This window comes from Pagrus pagrus (assembly GCF_965226575.1).
Source record: "Pagrus pagrus genome assembly, chromosome: 15".
Taxonomy (NCBI): Eukaryota; Metazoa; Chordata; class Actinopteri; order Spariformes; family Sparidae; genus Pagrus; species Pagrus pagrus.
The window spans coordinates 17827872-17848475 of record NC_140199.1 but is presented as its reverse complement, the minus strand read 5'-3'; the positions used below and the strand labels follow the sequence as shown (position 1 = coordinate 17848475).

The 20604-nt window shown below is 42.3% G+C and overlaps 1 protein-coding gene across 2 annotated transcripts in view; it reads left to right on the top strand.

Moving 5' to 3' along the window:
- disc1 (DISC1 scaffold protein) overlaps window positions 1-15555 on the top strand; it is a 43512-nt gene extending 27957 nt beyond the window's left edge. The window contains exons 11-14 of one of the 2 annotated variants that reach the window (XR_014624278.1): window positions 4358-4601; window positions 5733-5768; window positions 6618-6662; window positions 11556-11600. Coding sequence is in view for 1 of the 2 variants with exons in the window: in XM_084375670.1 (XP_084231796.1) it covers window positions 4358-4601; window positions 6618-6662; window positions 11556-11678; window positions 13648-13851 (616 nt within the window). In the remaining variant the exon portion in view is untranslated. Of the gene's footprint in view, window positions 1-4357; window positions 4602-5732; window positions 5769-6617; window positions 6663-11555; window positions 11679-13647 lie in introns of those variants that run through there. The other variant, XM_084375670.1, reaches the window with a different exon arrangement.
- Window positions 15556-20604: the final 5049 nt, after the last annotated feature.

Sequence of the window (20604 nt, the reverse complement as noted above, 5' to 3'; positions counted from 1 at the left end):
ATGTTCGCTGATCCTATCTTGTAGTCCCAGCAGTAGATGCTTTATTGCATGGATAGCTGATTATATAGATTACGTGTGTCTAACCTCATCACCATTGAAAGAGAAATCACATTAAAGGACACCTTCCTCGGTACTGGGTGCAGTAAACTAATTGTCCTGCTCATCACAGTCTGTATTAATTGATTGTCTCTCCAGCCTTGGATCTGCTTCCATAACCAGAGGCGGTCCGGATCAAATCACAGACACAGCTTTGTCTCCAGGCGAGGACCAGTAGCTCCCATCAGCTCCAGTTTGGCACAGTGACACATATTGGGCTTGATTGAATGGGCAGTTGTCCCCATATGAGCACAAACACACACACACACACACACACACACACACACACACACACACACACACACACACACAGATAGACACGCTCACCCATCATCCACTGTAAATTTTATCAGTCAGCTCTAATGTACATTACTGTTGATGGAGTGCGGTTGGTGATGGGAGGTGAGGAGAGGGGGAGGAGGCGGAGGGAGGGGAGGAGAGAGGCAGATTAGTACTGGTGAGATGTCTGGTCTCCGTGGAGACGGATGGTGTTGAAAAAACCAATTATCTCTTCCTTGCTAAAGACTAAAACAGGATGTTGGAGCGGCGCAGATGCTGTAAGTGTGTCACCAGAACAAAAAACATTTTATTCAGATTAGCAGCACCGCACAGTTGTTTAATACATTATGTAGATGTTTCATTAGGAAATGCCTCTCGTGTTTTTCCTACATTTAGGCGCTCTTCTATCTAGATTTGAATGTCGTTTATCATATTTAATGGATGCAATGCAACTGGTGCAGAAATCATTAAAATACTCGGACGAGACGTGTTCTCTTAGTTAAAATCGAGGACATGCTCAGGGCGTCTGAGCAGGGAGTGAAAATAAAGGCTCTATTATCACTTTAAATGGAGAAAATCTTGACTGTACAGTGCAAAGTGTTGGAGACAAAGGGACCTCGGCTGCTCAGCTGTCTGCTGTGAAAACCCTCCCCAGCCATCGAGCCACCCACCTTGAAAAACCATCCATCACACCTCATCCAACAGACACCACCTTGTATTTCACCATATTATTAGCACTTCTCTTCTGCTGGTGTTACTTGAGATGCTGCTGCATGATTAAGGGGAAACATTACCAGCTCCCTTTTCCCTCTCTAAAGTGTGAATTCTCACTCATGATCCTAAACATCACAGACGCTGACATGAGAGTATGTAGGAGAGAGTTGCGTTTATTTTATTTTATTCTATGCGCTAGTCATGTCTCTGAGAGTCGGTGCTCACTCTACCCCCCAAAAAAATACGCTCATATCCTGATCTGTAGATCGCCAAAAACCCCAGCTGTGACTGAAGATAGGGGCTGTTTTTCACACTCTGTCTGTTCTTGGCTGAGCATATGGCCTGATGCTGGGCGGAGTTCAGAATATTGGCCAGACAGTGCGTGAACCCCCGAGAGGTCTAACGGAGCCTACTGGTACCAGCAGGACCGGGCCGCTGCTCCTGCGCTCAACAGTTATATTTATAATCCTCCCTCTGTCGCTGTCTGTGTGCCTACATAATGCCTTGAGGAGAAAGAGCAGTCCTGTCAGTCAGCGGTCCCACAGGGGGGCTGCGAGACTGTAGAAGGAGTGTGCTTGTCTGTCTCTCCGTCTTATTACTGGGCCATCAGCGGAGCAGCACACCCACACCCTGCCACTGTCAGATGGCAGGCCGAGCGGCTGCCACCAATTAACCCCCCGGTCGAGGAGTTCATACCGACGGGCACCATCACAGGGATGTTTAGGGGCTGACATGTTGTCTGGGTTCGCACTACACAGAGCCCTCATGCTGGTGCCAGTTGTTTGTAATGAATTGTGGTCGTCATTGAAGCTTTTGTGATAGATGAGGCCAGCTTTGACATTTTTCGAGGAATTTATAATTGTACGCGCTGAATCCCCACAGAGGATGATTTATGGGTATGTGCGTAAGTCAACACATGTGTGCCCACCCATATCTGTGTGTGCGTTTGTGTGAGTGTGTGCCTCTCCACTTCAGAAGAGAAAAATAACAACGGCATGGCTCAGTGGGTGCGTCCCGACCATAGCAGAATTCAGAGGCGTCGAGCAGTGAATTGGCGAGGGCAGGGGGGGGGGGCTGGGCCGAGCAATTTTTCTATTGTCTGCGTGCCAAACGAAGGTTAGAGAACGGCTGAGAGGCGTGCGCTGGCAGGGTACAGAGGTTGGCAGCCTTTTCAGGCAGGAGATGGGCTGGAAAACAAGTGGCATTCAATTTTTAGGGGGCCTCATCACTGAGAGAGAGAGAGAGGAAGGAACAGAGGGAGAGATTTAACAATGTTGTCTGGGTGCATTCTGCCTTTGAGTTTGTTTACGTATGACGGGGAATGAGCAATTTAAAGTCAGCAGGGAGACGCTTTATACGGGAAAATACTGAACACATTATAGAGGCTTATACGTAAGTTTATTTGTGCTTAGAGTGTGGAATTGTTTGTTTTCATCATCCCGAGCCAGTCAATCTGAGAATTAGTGTTTGTGACAGAGAATCTCCTCCTGGGTTGAAAATTGGCACGCACGGAGCGATCGAGGACATTTATTCCTTTAAGATGTTTGATCCGTCTCGTACTGTAGGTATAAAACCCACGTCTTTGTCCCCACATCCTGTCAGATTTGGTTTGTTTTCTACACGATTGATTCCTGGAAACAAGGTTAATATCGAGAAGGAAAGAAGAGGCAGATTCTGTTTCATACTTTGAAGTATTTATGCGCTTAAGTGAAGGTTTCGCATTTTTGTGTGTCACTTAAAGCAGATTAAAGGCAGAATTTCTAACAAGATCAATGGATTTGGTTCCTAAAATGTCACCCGGGACCACAATTATTTGGGAGTGACTTGTTATCTAAAGGTCAGCGAAAGAAGAAGAGGAATAAATATGAATATTTTAAAGGTCAGAGGTCTCAAATGTGAGTCAGCGGAGGAGTATTTCATTTAAAGGAAAAGGAAAACCTTTTTCGGAAAGCCCAAAAGACCTGGTGCCAGGTGTTACTGTGAAGCAAAAAATGTTTACTTTCACAAGCCACCAGCTTAACCTAAATAATAGCTCAATTACCATAGAGCTCCACAGGTCAGTGACCACACTGCTCATTTTCTGAACAATATATTCAATCAGATGTAGCTGCTTTAATTGCTCTCTTCTGTTTTTACATCTGATGTCGAGAAGGTCAGGGCGAGGGAGAGTGAAGGATGACTGATTGTAACCCAATGAGTAGATAAACAAAAAGCAATCTTCTTGTCCTCCCCCTGAACTCGTGCTCAGTGACCCCGGCAGAGATGAACACATCCAGGCCTCTCGTTCACTCTCTGCTGCAGCTCTTTGAGGAGAAGGGCAGCCGACCAGGACGTTCACTCTCATTACATTTTGTCAATGGAATTACAATCTTTGAATGATTCATTTCCTCACCGTCACTCTTTTGTCAGTGCTTTGTTATGGAGATGTCTTTCACTGTGCCTGTGCAGCTTCAGTTGTCATGCAGCAATTCACAGTCCTGACGTGCACACTGGACCTTTTTGACTTTTTATATGATATCCCATGAGCTTCTGTACTGATATTATTGTGCTCGTGATGTCTGTATTCCTTTCACAACACACCATATGCTTTGCATCTAATAGCCTTATAAATGTGCCTTCTATATACATTTGCAAAACAGGCTTAAACATTAAGCATTATTACGGTGTTTCCAGATACAGCCCTGTCATACCTACTAATGATACTATCAGCTGTTACCAGTCAACCTGTTCACCTGTTGAATGTTTCAAACAGATGTTTTCGGAGCATTCCACAACTCTCCCAGTCTTTTGTTGCTCCTGTCCCGGCATGTTTGAAACATGTTGCTGGCATCAAATTCAGAATAAGTCAATTGAATATATGTCAAAAAGGATGAGCAAATGATCACATTCTGTTTTATTTACCTCACTTTTGGAATCAGAGTTGTACGTTTTTATAGTTTGGCATTTCAGGAAGTGCACTGCATCAATTTCTTGTTGAGCGTTAGATGAAAAGGTCAGTACCACTCTAACGTCAGTCCATCTAGTGTCGAGCTACATCCAAGCCATTAGCCTAGCTACGCAAAAGTTGGAAGCAGGCAATCAGCTTCCTTCTTCTCTTTAAAGTATTCCAAGTCTGTATGCTAAGCTAAGCTAACTATCTGCTGGCTTAAGGTCAAAAGTTAACAGCCGTTGGATTGATTACAACCTCAACCAAGTGAACCTTGTATTGCATGGTATGATTTAGTATGGTTGGGTATGATATGACACACTGGTCTGTTCCTGTCTTTAGCTGTGGCTGTCCAGGCCTGGAGCGTATCTGGGAAGCCGACCTGGAAGCGTGTCACCTGTTCTTGCGGGGCCTCCAGTTGCGGACTCCCAGCTGCAGCGGAGCAGACATGGAAGACCTCCCCACTGCAGCAGTTTATGTTCCAACGCTGCCGTGCACCAAAGAAGAAGAAGACTGCGCTATGCTGACTGCGTTGGGAGGGCGCTGGTGTCCTGAGGCCAACTTACAGAACTCAGAGTTCACCAAGGTAACGCAACAGTGTCTTGTTAACAACACACGATGTATTATTCATCTGAACGCCTGTGCATTCACAACAGAGTGCAGACTGGGAATTAGAGTATCTGGAATATAAAAGATACCCTTTCCATTGCTGTAGTCTGACATATCTCATACATATATTTGACACTTTTCCAGATTCAATAGCCTTTTTTTTTTATGGTGGTGAGATATGTGACCTCAGATAAAATGTGCCTGCTCGGTCAGTCTTCCCACTTGACCGGAGAGGACATTTCCAGTCGATGCAGTCAGCTGTTGTCACAGTACAAAAGTCTGTGGACTGCAGTTAGATGAGCAGCAGTCATTAGCCCGAAGGTATTTCCAAACGAGGAAAATGTGGGCGTGAGGGAGGCAACCGTTTGGAAATATTTTGGCTTCGTTGAAGAGTTTCATTCTACAGAGCTCAGATTGAAGAGTCTGTTTCTGCATGATTACCTGCGTTTAGTGGGAATGCATGTCTTTGGTGTGTGTGTGTGTGTGTGTGTGTGTGTGTGTGTGTGTGCATGTACGTGTGTTTGAGCGCTCAGTGCTGGTCTATCCCATAGTGAGTTGAGGTCCACTGCCTCAGGGCAGAGTCTCTCCTCTCCTCACACTTTCCTCCACCCACGTAGTCTGACAGACTCGTCTGAGATAGGAACAAAGCCAACAGAGCCAGCATTAATAAAAGAAATAGCACACTTTCCAGACATGTTTTTATGAGACTATATTTGGGTAGTTTGGCTCACAGATTGTGATTTAAGGTATTTTCTGTTTTTTGATAGTAGCTGAAACTTTAAATTTGACTTATTTACGTTCTTACCCAGTATGGATTAACTGGACAGTAGCTACAGTATGTGTCAGTGATCTTTACTGGCACTGTTGGCTGAATTTCCACTTGCATGCATTAAAACTGGAAGCTGTGGGTTTTCACTGTCATGTTTAATAACTCCTACTGTTGCACCCTCTTCACCTTCTCTCACTGTCTTGCTCTTTATCACCATAAATACACACTTTTACATTGATGTCTTCTTTCCCTGCCCTGTCTGACCGCATTTTACAAACTGCATGGATCTGTTTTCTGCTTTCCCTTTGTTTCTCTCTGCTTCTCCGTCTCCTCCTAAAGCCCGGCCCCTCCTAACATTTCTCCAAGAACTAAAAGGTGAGACAGTCGAAGATTTCTCTCCTTTGTCTCCGTCCTGTTCACTGTTTTCTTTAGGTTTCAGTGTAAACCCTCAAACATCAAATCTTTACTGTTATTCTTATATTTCAGCCATTATTTATCTTCCTTCATATGTAGTTTCAAATGTATTTTTCTCAATACTCAAGGACCCACATATCAAAAATGTGCTTCAGTTTGGATTCAGTAGTTTGGAGTGTTTTCATCTCAAGGCAACAGTGGAAGAAGAACATTTTATCAGTTGAATGCCAGAAAACCTTTGCAGTCTGTACCATGAGAACGGCATGTGGCAGATTATATGTTGCTGTGCTGGTGGATGTAATTGGTGAGAGCGAAAACAATTCAGTTTGTGTGACAGGCTCAAAAATTGCAGCGTCTAACCGATCTGATCTCAGCTGCTGTATGAAGAGTTATAGATGGTCAACTGTGTTTACTGGAGAGCAGAGCGATAAAGGCTGTTAGACGCATTTTAATTACAAAATAATAATTACAATTTTGCTGATTATAACATGTTGCTACCCTGCCTTCTTATGTACTTACCCTAAAGCCACAAACAATATGTTAGCCTCCAATAGGTACAGTAATTACCTCCTTCCTTAGTAAAGAATGCACAATTACACACTTGGAATACCAACAAAGGAAACCTGCGGTACAGATGAGCCAGTTAATCTATTTTCTCCTTGTCAGTTTTGGTGATGAATAATTACAACCTCGTCTCATTATGATGATGCTGCACACATACAGTACACAGCCAACATAATTGCATTTTCAATAATTCATGAGCAGGTTTATGACTGTGTGGCCTCAACAAATCTCTCCCTTTTGTTGCAGAAGCTGGAGGAGTTTTTGTTCTGCATGGAGGATAATCACCCAGAGGTTGGTAATGTTAACATTGTCACTATGTTATCAGTGTAATTAAAGTGTCAGTTACATCGACGCCGGGCTTACTTGGACACAGAAGAATCAATTAGTTGACCTTAACTTAAACATGACCTCTGTCGCCTTTCTGACCGTCGGATCAATACTGATCTACATGAGAAGCCTCGGTCGGTGTGGCTGACTGTCTGACAATGCCTTTTACCAGACTTTTATTTATACAGGGAAGGGTTTTGCTGAGCTTGTATTCTTCTTTGAGCACCTCCCTGCTTTAAATTCATACGTTTAGACTCATTCACACCTGGTGAGCCTAACAAATGACACCTACGTGAAGTGAGTACTGAGTGTACCACCTTAAACTAGAGAAAATAATTTATGAAGAAATTGCCGTGTGAATGCTGAATGTTGAAATGCTGATGCTGAACTGCGTTGCTTTCTTTAAAAGTACAATAATATCAATTTAATTTAATTTAATTTAATTAACTACAGCCTCGCCTTTAATTGGCCTTTAATTGGCGAGGCTGTAGTAAGAACAATTCATTTAAAAATATGAACCAAGGATAGTACATGTAACCTCTGTTAGTAATCAAGCAGGGTTACATTAAGTCTAATATTGCGTTTTTCCTTATCATACTCATAATACTAAGAATAACTAGGTTGCTACCACAATACAATAAACCCTTTTTTTTGCTTCTGTGTCCTATAAGTTCAGGAACTGGTGAGGATGTCTAATGGCATGATATGTAACTAAAGCAGTCAGTTTATGCTCATGCACAAGGTGTATAGGACAGTTTTCTGTATATCTGAACTACAAAACTTTGAATCATATTGAATTATTGAAAACCAAGCTGACATAAAGTGCCTCAATCCCGATGATGTATCACTGAGTCAGATGATATGATGGATGTTAAATGGTATTGGTCTATTTGTCTTGATGGTGTTGTGATAGCACCGTAGAGGAGCTGGTTTCTCTGCCTCGCAGAGCGTCTGACCTCTTTCTCCTTTCCATAATGACTTTAAGTAAATGATTTCCACTTAGCTGCTGCCAAGCTGCTGCCCTGCTGCCACAATGGAGATTGATTGGTGTGTGTGCATGTGTGCAAGTGTGTGTTTTAGCACTAGACTTTTTTCTTCTGATCTCTACTAATTGTTCTTTTATCCTCTCAAGGTCCTTACATCCCGCTCTTTACACTGACCCACTGTACCAGACAGGAAAAGAGATTATTATTAAAATAATGGCTCCTGATTAGATTCATCAGGTAGTTTTTGTTTACACGAACCCTGTTAGAAAGGTTCAGGCATAAGATGACAATTCCTTACTGCATGCTCATTTTATACAGTTGCCGCTATATACTTATTTTCACATTATACAGTGAAATATATACTGTATGTGTCTTTACATTTTGTATTAGCAGAAAATGATGCAATGCAAACGTACCTCATTCATGTATACTGATATCAGTCACACTGTAACTCAGAAACACTACCCCGATTTACTGACTTTTCTCAATTAATTAAGATGTTATACTCTCACCACCACTTACAGTTTGTGCATCGGGCTGCATACGTCATATTAAATGTAGACTATCTAAATAAACAGTGTATTGTTTTTGTAGTAAGTATCTCTGAAGTCATCTTTGCCATACTAACAGGTGATTAGGTGCAATACATGTTTACACTCCAAATGTAAGATGTCACTGCCAATCAAATGTGCCATTCAAGAGAAAGGTAGATATTTTTCTGTGCGTGATTGTGGACAATTGTGCCAAATTGTACATTGTTGGACAGAAGTGTGCACCCTCAAACAACGAAGCTGCATCCCAATACGATGTCACACTTGAACAATGACAAAATTAAGTATACACAAAACTTTATTCAGACTAAAAGAGTGTTGAGTACACTGAGAGTATTTTTGATGATTTTGGACACAATTGTCCCACAATGTGAAAAATCAAAGTCAATTGTAACATTGTACATTTTTCTCTCTTTACAAAGTATTAAACTGAGAATGTTTCATAACCAGTTAAAACCTCCCTGTAGTAGCTTTAACTGTAAAATAACTATTAACTAAAGTTTAATGAAGTACTCATTTAACTTTTATCAATGATGGTTATTATAAAGTATTCCCAAGTATGTTGATTTATTGTATATTACCTACTAAAACATGATCCTGAAAACAAATAAGAAAGTAGTCTGCATGCTTACTTTTTTGAGTACACTTCATTTTGTCACTTATCCAGAGTGAAGCCTCAGACACTTGGGACACAGCTTCAGACCAACACCTCATACTGTCACCGCATATATTTGTAGATGATCTTGAAAACTGATTTGATTGAAGTGTGGAAGGAATTCAGTAAGTGATAAGTAATTAAATTCTAATAATAAGGCATCAGCTAAAGCAAAGACACAATTTAATCTTAATTTCCTTTATAATGAATTCACCTATTTTATTGCTTGTAAGAGCAATTATGATGTTGAGTGTAGCGCCAGCACTATGTTATTGTTTTGTATTGCCCGCTCTGCACAAAGTGTCGGTTCTAACAGCACCCGTGGGAACACGCACAATTACCTGCTACCTCTCACTCAGTATTGCTTAAACAAGCATACCAGTGCATATATCAGTCTGAATTGAATTTCTAAATAAGTTCATGCTTCTGCAGTGCGCCTTGTTTAAATTTGCTCTAACAACATTAGCACCTAATGCGCCTCAGGAATCAACACGTCATTACACGTATGCCTGCGAGTCTATTATGTAAATTGACACATTGTTGAAATCTCATTTCCCATGTTTTCTTGTTTGTCTGGGGCAGATGTAACTATGGTAACTATAGATGATTTGTATTGTTTTGATCGCCACCAGGAGCAACACAACAGCTTCTGAGTAGTTTCTTAAAAGGTTTGTGTAACAGACTGTGAGGGATGTTTTCAACGGTGTCACTGCACGGCCAGCTTTTGTTTTCTACGTGGTGGTTGTATTGACTTTGCAGATGTTGACTGCAGGCTGTAAAGTATAGAATCAATCAGCTACACAAACACAGGCTCTTACCTGCTAAAGAGGCCCCTACGCTTGACAAACAAACAGCTCAGTGAGTCTTTAAGTTGACTTCTTCGAGATCCCAGCGTCACATAAGGGGACGCCTGAGGACAGACTCACTAAAGTGCCCCACACACAAAAACATGATGTTTGAGTCTCACTTAATTCCTTGATTTCATCAGGGATGACTTGTACATATTGTCTCACCTCAGGCCTCTTGTTGTTGTACACCTCTTTTGTGGTGTTACATCATCCGGACAAGGAGGCCTATTCCAGGACACAGACCGGAGACACGACTTTCAAGTGATTGTTCTGACGCCTCTGAGCTGCAGGGAGTTGATATTTCCTACCTGCAGCTACTGTAAGAGTCAGATTTCTACGTGTTGTTTGACGAGAGCACTGGGTCGGCGTGCGCGTATACAGTGTGTGTCTATTTGCTCCTAGCGAGCCTGTGTGCTCCTGTGCGTGTGTTTGTGTTCTCTATGCTTGATAAGTGTGAAGAAACGAGGACACGACGTCTGCAAAGGGACCTGTTCTAATTATGGCCAGCTCTGCTCTCTGAATGCTCTGCCCCACTGCACTCTGCTCCTCCACCAACCTGACATCCCCACCTCCCTCTAATACACACTCAGCCTCGCAGCCTCCTCAGGTGATCTGCAGATATACCGCTCAGTGTTGTGCACACAGCCCCCCTGGTGTGTATTGTGTACATTGTGACCTTGGCGCCTTACCAAGCAAAGCTCTTGGCAGGCTCATATTTTTTGTCTGGCCTGCTATTCTCCACTTCAGACTTGTATCTGGTTGAAACATGATGAGGGATTCAGTGCGAAAGAGATTAAGAGAGTCTTGGAAAACTCTGACTCATGGTTATAAGAGCACATATATATGCAGTTTTTATTAAAAGTAAGATTAAAGAGAGAATGAAACAACAGATAAGTAAACATAATGCCTTAAAACTCAGCTCCAGTGTTTTTGGAGCTTGATCCGTACAAGAGACTAAAATTCGGGATATCTCTGTCATGGTTTGTGTTTTTGGTTAGTTTCCTGTTTTATTTTGGAGATCATATCCATGTTTGTCATTTTGTCTCCTTGCCTTCCTTTTGTTGCTTGCTTTTTGGACTTAACATGTTGCCTAGTTGCATGATGGGACATGTAGGAGACTTTGTGAGTCCTCTAACTTTATGCAAGTGCAATACTAAACTGCTTTGTATCCCTTTAAGAACTATACAAAGGTGGAGCCATGCTGTAGTTTCAAAGGCTCCACCTTCAGCTTAATTTGCGGCATTAATTAAGAACATAACTATTCTTTGTATTTAAAGTTACATTGAAGGTGTATCACTCCATTAAAATGTAGTTACACGGTCAGATCAATACAGGGTTTTTCCCCATCGCTTAGGACTAAGGCGCTGCACCGAAGCTGTTTTGGGCACCACGAAAGATAAATGAATCTAATAACAATGTGGATATTAAACTAACTTGAGGACTTCTCCCAGATCTAATGGATGTAGCTGGTTCCCAGTGGACTTCTTTTGCAAGTTTGTCATCAAGCATTACGGGTTATTGTTTGTTAATTATCTGCTCTACTTTATTTAGGACTTTTGGTACAAAGGTAGGTAATAATAATGGACCAAACCTCCTCCTCAGTCTTTCTTTAAAAGGGTTTCGCTGGATGACAACACTTTTCAGTCATCCTGTCACACCAGTACTTAAAACCCCCAAATAGTCTTGTTATTACTGTATTTTATGGTCATTAATTTTCAATATCAAACCCATATATTTGAACCACTGCAGCTTCCCTTGTTGATCCTCCCATACTTTCCTTACCCATGATTTCTTCCCTTGTTTCCTCCTCCTGTCAGGACGGGTGCGGGGCTGAGGCTGCAGACCTGACGGAGCGCTGCGAGCTGATCAGTGACAGACTAATGACCTTGGAAGATGAATTGCAGACGGCCATACTGAACAGGGATCAGGCCCTCACCCATATCCTTTCACGGCTCTCTAAATGAACATATATCATATTAACTGTGTGCTATCTGTATGTGTTTCTGTCTCTGTCCATCCATCTTAAGGACCTAGTTTCCTCAGAGCCTTCCTACTCTCAAAAGTAAACCACCTTCAGGCTGACTGATGTTTTGTGACTTGCGTTTCGAGGAAAAGAAAATCCACCTGTGTTATCTGACATCACGGGTCCATTCAGAGAGGGAATTGACGATAAACTGGGATAAACTTGGATCAGAGGATTTTTTCCTAGCAGGCTGGACGTGCCGATTGGACAATGAAATTGTAAAAGTCAAAGTGAGGTTATTAGATGGTCCTCGATGTCGGCTGCCACTCACCACGGGCTGAGATTAAAGTAGGCTGACAGGGGCAGCTCGGCGGCGGATAGAGGAATGTCACTCTAATGATTGCGCTCCCGTCATATCTTAATGTCCATCCTCCTGCTGACCCTCCTCGCTCCGCCTCCTCCTCTCCTCATCCGTATGCCCACCTCCACTTGCTGGGAGGAAATTACAATATCCATGATAATGACTCAAATGAAAGTGTTGAAGCTGATTACAGGTCACAATACATCATTTTCCGCGCTAATTAGAAAGCTGATTGGAAATAGATTAGTGTGTTTTTCTCGCTCCACTTTTCCCCTCTGCACTGTGGGCTTATTAAGACAGATAGAAAAAGCAATATTTCAGCACAGTTACGAAGAAGAACTTCCACCTAACCTGCTGGGGTTTTTATTTATTTATTTAGTGTCACGCCACGTTTCTGCTCTTTCAACATGAGCTGCCGGAAATACTTCCCCTAATCTGATGAATGATATTTGGTTTTATAATCTCTAAAAGCTGCGTGTTTCACTCTTAGCTGAAGTGGGGCCGGACTGTTTTCACATCTGATTAGAGATTCAAGTCCCCCGCTGTGCTGTCAGGGGTCAGTACGGGCTGCTCCACTGTTTGCATGATATGGATGCAGCCTGGCAGCCGGAGACAGACACAGATTGGCCCGCATCTCTCCACCTCTCTGTTTTTGTGTCCTTACGTGTCATTCATCTCAGCCTTTTGAAGTCAGTGCGTGCAAAAGCGCTGTGGATACTTCAGGACACTGAGGATGCGGGACAATATGGTTGTTGGGTTGCAGAAATTGAGCAGAAACCCATCTCGGGATGGCGCTGCTGTTGCCATAGTGACAGGAAGATCAAACCTCCAGTCTCTAAGGGTCTTAATTGAGTCCCTGCACTCAATGCGAGGAGGTGAATGGACGACCACAGGGGCTGGAATTGGAAGAAAAGAGATGGATAGACAAAATCATGTCAATCTCTGTGGTTTGTCTGAAAGCCTCCCAACATAATTCCAAACTCCATCGTCCCATTTGGACCGTGTTGCCTTAAAAGTCTCGTCGAACCTTCTGCAGTATTCATGAAGAGCCCTTTAACGGCTGGTTAATTATGAATGAGGACAATCTGTGTCCATTCAGACTGTAAAACGAGCCATCAGGCCCCATCTGCCATCAAAGCCGTCCCTTTGATTTGCCACTTAAGCTGGACACTCACACGATTAATTTGAGTTTCTAAGCAGGTTAAACAATCCCCCCACTGATGACAGCCTCTATCCCGTTTCATTCATGGTTTATGAATAATTTAGCTGGGCAGTCTGTTTGCTTGGGTCCCCACACTGCCACCCAGCCCCACAGTCGAGATGAGCTCATGAATAGTGAATTGGATGGGGTTAAATTGGGTATGACTTGATGATCTGTCCCAGTAATCCATTTGGTGGCCAAATTGGAGATTGATGACTTCATCAGGTTACGGCTGTCCGCTGCTGTTAGCATTAACCATGGAGGAGCCACAAGTGGCACTTTTGCCCCGAGATTTGTCTGCTGGCATGCTGTTTTATTTACATGTGAATGTAAAATGTGTGACTCTCAGTTTCTTCTGATTCTTCCTTGACTCACACCGCACAGTCGTTAGAAAAGGAGGTTCAGGAAGTGAAAGCCACTCTACAAAGCATGCTCGCGCAGCTCAAAGAGGAGGAGGAAGAGGAGGAAGAGGAAGTGAATGAGTTGCAAGATGATGACCTCATGAAAAATGGGACTGAGGAAGAAGAAGAAGATGAGGAAGAAGAGGAAGACGAGGACCAGTACTTCAGTGACAGCTGGGGCATTTGAAATGGATGCCTGTCGTGTTTTATGACCACTCGCACACAGACCGGCTCTCTCTGAGCCTGACCTCAGCTTTGCAGGAGAAGTGACCCCATATCCATTTACTGTACCGCCTCACTCAGAGAGCTTTACGACCAGCCGCTGTGGTACTGCTGAAAGTTTCCAGTACAAAGCCTTAGAAAGTCTGTGTAGCATTTTATCCAACTACAAATGGGGGGAAAACAATCTGAAGAATTTTGATATAAATGCAGAATGTGAGACACTTTGATGCAAAATTTGGAAGTTCCTCAAATCTTGCCAGCACAAGTTTAACCAGGGGAAGTGCCTTAGGCCACTGAGCCGACATAGTGATTATTTTTTCAGCAGTTACAAGTTTTCATGTCATGTCTTACAAGTACTGAGCAATTAGATGATTTTCCTTCAGTTTTTACTGTAAAACATTACAAATTGAAGTCTCAGATGTTGGAAATGAACAGCGTTAAAGCGAGACTGTCTAACTTTTACTGAACAAGAGCAACTTGTCGCCACAAGTGAAAAACAAAGGTCCAGTGTGTAGGATTTAGAGGGATCTATAAGCATATTCTGTTTTTATTAGTATATAATCACCTGAAAATAATAATCGCTGTGTTTTTGTAACAAGCCTTTTATATCTACAGAGGGAGCAGGTCCTCTTCCATGTTATACTGCCATGTTTAGACAGTAGCCCAGAATGGACAAACTAAACACTGGCTCTAGAGAGGGCTTTTTGCATTTTCACATTTTTAACAGCCCCCACAGGGATGGGTTAGATCAGTTGGTTGTAATCTGCAACCTCACCACTAGGTGCCACTAAATACTACACACTGGACCTTTAATAACTTATGGTAAAACATAGTGTACATTAGTACAAGAAGAGAAGTCATACAGTCGATGAACTGACTCAGTAATGTCAGCTACACAATGATATCTACACAGAGTTTGCTAATATTAGCTGACATTATAGGCACCGTTAGTTATAGTAGTAATAAGTTATTCATGCTTTTGAAGTTACATAGTCTCACTTTGAAATTCAATCACCAAAACCGTAAAATAGCCAGCCTGAAACCAAACTGAAGAGGAAAAATCACTACTTGCTCACCTGAACCACTTGTTCGAATCTGAGGACCAAATGGACAATCTGAACATGTTTTACTGTTAACACTCTTGCACGTTAACTAAAATGTATGCTTCACTTTTTAGGTCAGCTCGCCACTCCTGTGTGTTTCTGTACGATTGGACTTGCGTGTAATTTTGTCCATGAAATAACTCATTTGTGGTGCTACAGAATGTGAGCTAACTTGAACACTTTATTATTTTCTTTGTGTGGAAAATGCAATATTTAGATTTGTTTTCTCTTCGAGACTTAAAGCAGCGTACGCTTGTAGAGATGCTCTGCGTTTTAAAATACATGTTGTGTCTTATGCATGTAGGTAATATTGAAGGATAAAATATCAATGGACACAGAAGATAAGTGTTTGCAACTGCTGTTAGTTATGATTTTATCTGCCACTGATTGTGTTGTTTTTATTTTATTTTATTTTATGCGGGCTCAAAATATTCGTGTTCATTTTTGTACTTTCACCTATTAATCTTTTTTTTTTTTTTTACTGTGCAGCTTGAACTTCTTGTATCATATTTTATATTTATTCCTTACAGCGTCTCACTAATTACAGCATGTCCCATTCAGCCTAATGTTGTGTCCTGCTGTTTTCTTTTTGTATTGAGTTACAGCCCCTCTGGTGATTTTCCCTCATATAAGATGTGCGGGCATGCAGCCAGGCAAGTGAGGGCAGTAGTGACATGTAGGAGATATCAATACGGTAATAAAGGTCCTCTAGTGAGGTCTTGAGGGGATACACAGGCTTCAATTGTTATCTTGCCTCAGCAGCGGCGGTGTGGTTAATTGGGAGGCAGCCTCACTGAGGACATGGCGGGGGAAATGGGATGGTGTTGCTTTGTCTCCATCTGATTCTGCCCTGTGTTTTTCGGAGCAGGGGGCTGTTAAGGGATCCTCAGAGGCGTGTCTGCAGACCGGCGCTCGGGGCTGTAAACACAGCTGAGTGCGCAGGGTTTTTCTGCAGCAGCACAATGGGCCTCTCTGACATTACAGACAGGTTGCAAACCACTTGCCAGGCTACAAGTCTCCACATCTATCAGCGTCAGGCGGCACACAGACAGAGCCTGGCACAAATACCTTACTGCCAAACACCCCCACCTCATAATTGAATCTGTGCTTGCACCACACTGTGCCCCGCGTGGCAGCTCTGCTCATAAAATGGCTACGGAGAAAAACCCAGATGGTTTTCAGCAGGCAGATATAGCAGGGTGAGATGTTTCCTGATGTAAAATGAAGCAACATGCAGTGTTGATCCTGTGTCTCTCCAATTTGGTTGCTTTAATATTGTACAAAGCTATTTTATAATACTGTAATCTGTTATCATACCATCATTTTTCCATACAATCCAGTCAGATCCGCCCCTTTAGTTTCTGTTGCTGCAAAACAGAGGCAGGTTTACCACTTGAAATTCATAGTTATTTTCACAACAATAGGTCCTTGATTTCAGACAGAGGTAGACAAAAGCAGGCGGCTAATTTATAGTCAGCAAATGTCAGTTTGTTGGCTGAAATGACCACTTTCGCTAGCAGATTGTATAAGCTGCAGCTATCTAGCAAATTTTTTTGAATGTAAGCTTCAGGACTTGATTTAAAACATCATCTCCAGCTGACGTGTTGATGTTGTCATCCAACTTAAAGCAAGAAATCTCTAAAAAGGGTCTGTAATAAACCTGCCACAACATTAAAACCACTGACAGGTGACGTGAATAACATTGATCATCTCATTACAATGCGATGTTCTGCTGGGAAACCTTGAGTGCTGGCATTCATGTGAATGCCACTTGACACGCACCACCCATCCAAACACTGTTGTGGACCAAGTACACCCCCTCATCACAACAACACTACCCGATGGCAGTGGCCCCCCAGCAGGACAATGTGCCCTGACACACTGCAAACACTGCTGAGGAACAGCTTGAGGAACAGAATAAAGGGCCCAAGGTGTTGACCGGGCCTCCAAATTCCCCAGATCCCAATCTGATCGAGCATCTGTAAGACGTGCTGGAGCAGGTCTGATCCATGGAGGCCCCACCCCCCAACATACAGGACCCATAGGATCCACTATAAAACGCTCTGGTGCCAGACACCACAGGACACCCTCAGAGGTCTTAAGTCCATGTCTTGACAGGTCAGAGCTGTTTTGGCTGCACAAGGGGAGCCTTCACAATATTAGGCAGGTGGTCATAACGTTATGCCTGATCAGTGTTTGCACTTTAAGGGTAGATAGGTAATACTGTACCACAAGACTGAGGCTAAAGCTGCATTTCCCATTCAAAAGGTTAGCATTCATGATGTGTAACAGGAGAAAAACTACACAGAGGAGGTATAAGTCATGAATAGGCTTCTTTCATAAGATAACCTTTAGAGGGTACATTTGTAAAATATAGCAACAGAGTGTTGATGTCAAAAACCTGTATGAGCTTTGTTGTCGAGAGGTCTACTGAAATAAGCATGCTAACCAGCTAGCCCTGGCCCATCCCGTCTCCTAATAGTCCCTCTTCATTGGAAGACATCTGACATAATCATTTAGATGAGCTAGTTAAAGGGCTCTGGTGTTGGCTTACTGTTGCACTTCATAGAATGGAGCCATTGTGAACATTACTGGTCACAACTGTGGGTTTCCTGCTTTGACAAGTCAAACATGTCTGCTGTGAAAAGAGCCGGCATGTCTATATATTTCTTACAAATTACACTTTTACTAAATTATTTAACAACCATAATAATGTTTCTACAGAGAAGAGTTTTATTTTTTTTTTAAAAACATGATTTGACATAAAAATATTATCAATATGAACTTTGAGGCTACTGCAGTTCGTTAGGCCTACCAATTAACTAGTTAACTAGTTTGCTGGACATGCTAACAGTTGCAGCTTACATAAGCATGGACACACACCTGCACTTTAGTTCTTGTCATTTTGTTTTTGGACAGGGTTAATAATCTTAGTACCACTCTTATTTCAGCCTCATACCAACGCCTTCAACATGTGGCACAATGCTATGATGGCAAGCTGTGATTGGACCATCACTGTTCAGCGGAGGGGTTTCGTAAATGGTAAGTTGTAATGTCTCGCAGTTTTTTGTTCAGGCAGCATTTTATTTTTCTACTTTGAAAAAATGAATCAATAAATGTCGTGATAGAAGATCTGCTGGTGAGGTGAGATAAATTGGTTTGTTTCCCATCTAAATTGATTCATTTTTTAAGAATGTTCATGTGTCACTTTGTTCATACAAACAGGAGTCTCTGAAGTAATGAAGACAATAAACAATAAAAGAAAGACAGAAAAGACCATTAAGCAGCTGAAAATTGCAAGCAGATGCCACTGATGTCGTTCCACTCCTTGTTTGAATGTTCCTCTGGATTAATGAAGAATATTTCGTGACTGAATATGAATGATTTTAGGAGTGGGTATCGGGGGATTTGGGTGTGGGACCTGCATTTGTTTATTTGATTCCCTGCTGAGTTGTTGTGTTGTCTGACAGGTACATGTACAAACTCTCTGAACCATGGGAGGATCATAGATCATGTTGCAGATTTCCCTCTTGCACCGTTGCAACCAGCGTCGCACACACTGCTAATGAATGCAAATGGAGCTTTTTATTTTGTATTCATGCCTTTCACATTTCAACATTTCTGTATTCTCCTCTGAAACAGACACCTTCTGTTTCGTGTGAGCGAGTGCATGTCAGTTCTGCTCAGTGAGTCAGTGAAGTTAACTCTCCTGAGAGGTGTTCGAGAGCAAAACTGGACACTGAACTCACCGTTGTCTGCAAGTTGCCTTTTATTTTGACTCTTCCCAGTGGTTTTAGGATCTCATTCAAATTCACTCTGCATGTTACTCAACTGTTGAATAAATTCAACCGAGTAATTTTAATAGGGAGGAAATTCCTGTGGAATTAATAAGCATTTTAAATCATTTAATTGCAAGTCTTCCCAACTCAAAATCTGCATATTTCTATGTCAAACCAGAAAGGGAATGCAACACAAATGAACAACAGAGTGGATGGCGCACAGAAAAGAGGAAGTGGCCTGCCTTTTTCATTTTCCTGTGGTCTGATCCTGACGTCGAAAATCACACTTAATTATAAACACTGTGCCAGTGGGAGCTGCAGTCTCCTCAGAAACAGACCTATTTCATCACTTATGGCTGTATGAGAAATCACAGGATTGGAGGAAAATGCACTTGGAGAGGCCACCACATGTCTATTTTCATCCTCATTTTGATATGTCTAATTTACACGCTGGCCCTTTCAGATGTTACACAAAGAAAAACTGCGAGTCCTTCCGGAGAAACACAGGCGTTTCAGAAGAGAGAGCAGAAGTGGAGGATGAGCGTGCAACACGTGTCTGAGCAAGTGCAGCGTGATCCAGCAGGAGCCCAATCAGAAATATTACTCATTTACATATTTAATCATTCAGACTGAATTTGGAATAATTAGCCTGCATGTGATCTATCTGAGGAGTAAGACCCCCGAGGAAAAAATAACAGAAAGCTACATTAAAATATATTTAAATCTCTGATGATTCCTTCCTTAATAATGAGAGACTGTGTAAGTACTGAGAGCCACTACAGGACTGATGGTGGAAGTGGTGTGATGATAATAATATACTAAGAAGAGGACCACTGAAGAACAGGACTATTTAATAGCACCAACGAGACAGTGATAAGCTCTGTCACACACAACTGTATGGAAGAGGACCAAACAGCGATTGAACCAGTCAATGTTTTATTGCCTATATTTTTTGCAGCTATTTCCTCTTGCACACAATAAGTGATGTATTTTTCAGTAGTTTGGAATAAATCAAGGAAGTACTGGGTAGTTAGCAACATTTAAAAAATGCAAGTAACCTCTATATGTAGTTTTTACCTCCTGCTGATGCACTTTTTGTCTCTCCTCTGCCGCTTCATGCCGATCCTGTATCCGCCTGCCATGTCCTCTCATCCCCAGAGTCATAGTCCAGATCAGAGTTGCTGTGAATCACTCTATCTCCGGGCTTCAAACCGACCTCTGTCTGTCTCAGAGGTTGTGTTCAGTCCCTGTCTGGTGTCCAGCCATCTTCATACTGTTGAGCTGAGGCCTGTCGCCCGCGGTGACTGCCACTGTGATCCGAGGTCATGGTCCAGGCAGACTCCAGTCGCCTAATGGGGCTATTTAGTTCCACAGCTAACTGAGCTACTTGCTAACTGCAGCTAATCACTACAGCCAAAGATAGCACGAGCAAAGAGTGTCAAGTCCAGTGTAGTGTAGTGAGCAGCAGTATGCAGTTATACTGCCCCTGATTCATGGAGCTACCTTCGAATTCTGGCCATTTCTTACAAATTACACCTTTAAGGTAACATTATATAACTGTTAACCTTAAAGTAACAGTATTCTTGTAATAGGGTGGATGGTGTCTCTGTCTCAGCCAAACATACAAAAATGGCTGTGTTACATAGAGACGACACACTATGACTGACCTTCAAGAAACATATCGGACACATTTTCGATTGATTTTTTATAAAAGGAGAAATATTTCCTTAAAATGCTGGATCCTGTGAATTTAATCCCAGTTTGAAGTATAGCAAGTGCTCATGTCAGACTGCTCTCAAATGGTTTTCTCAAAGGCAATCGCTTTAAAAGCTTATG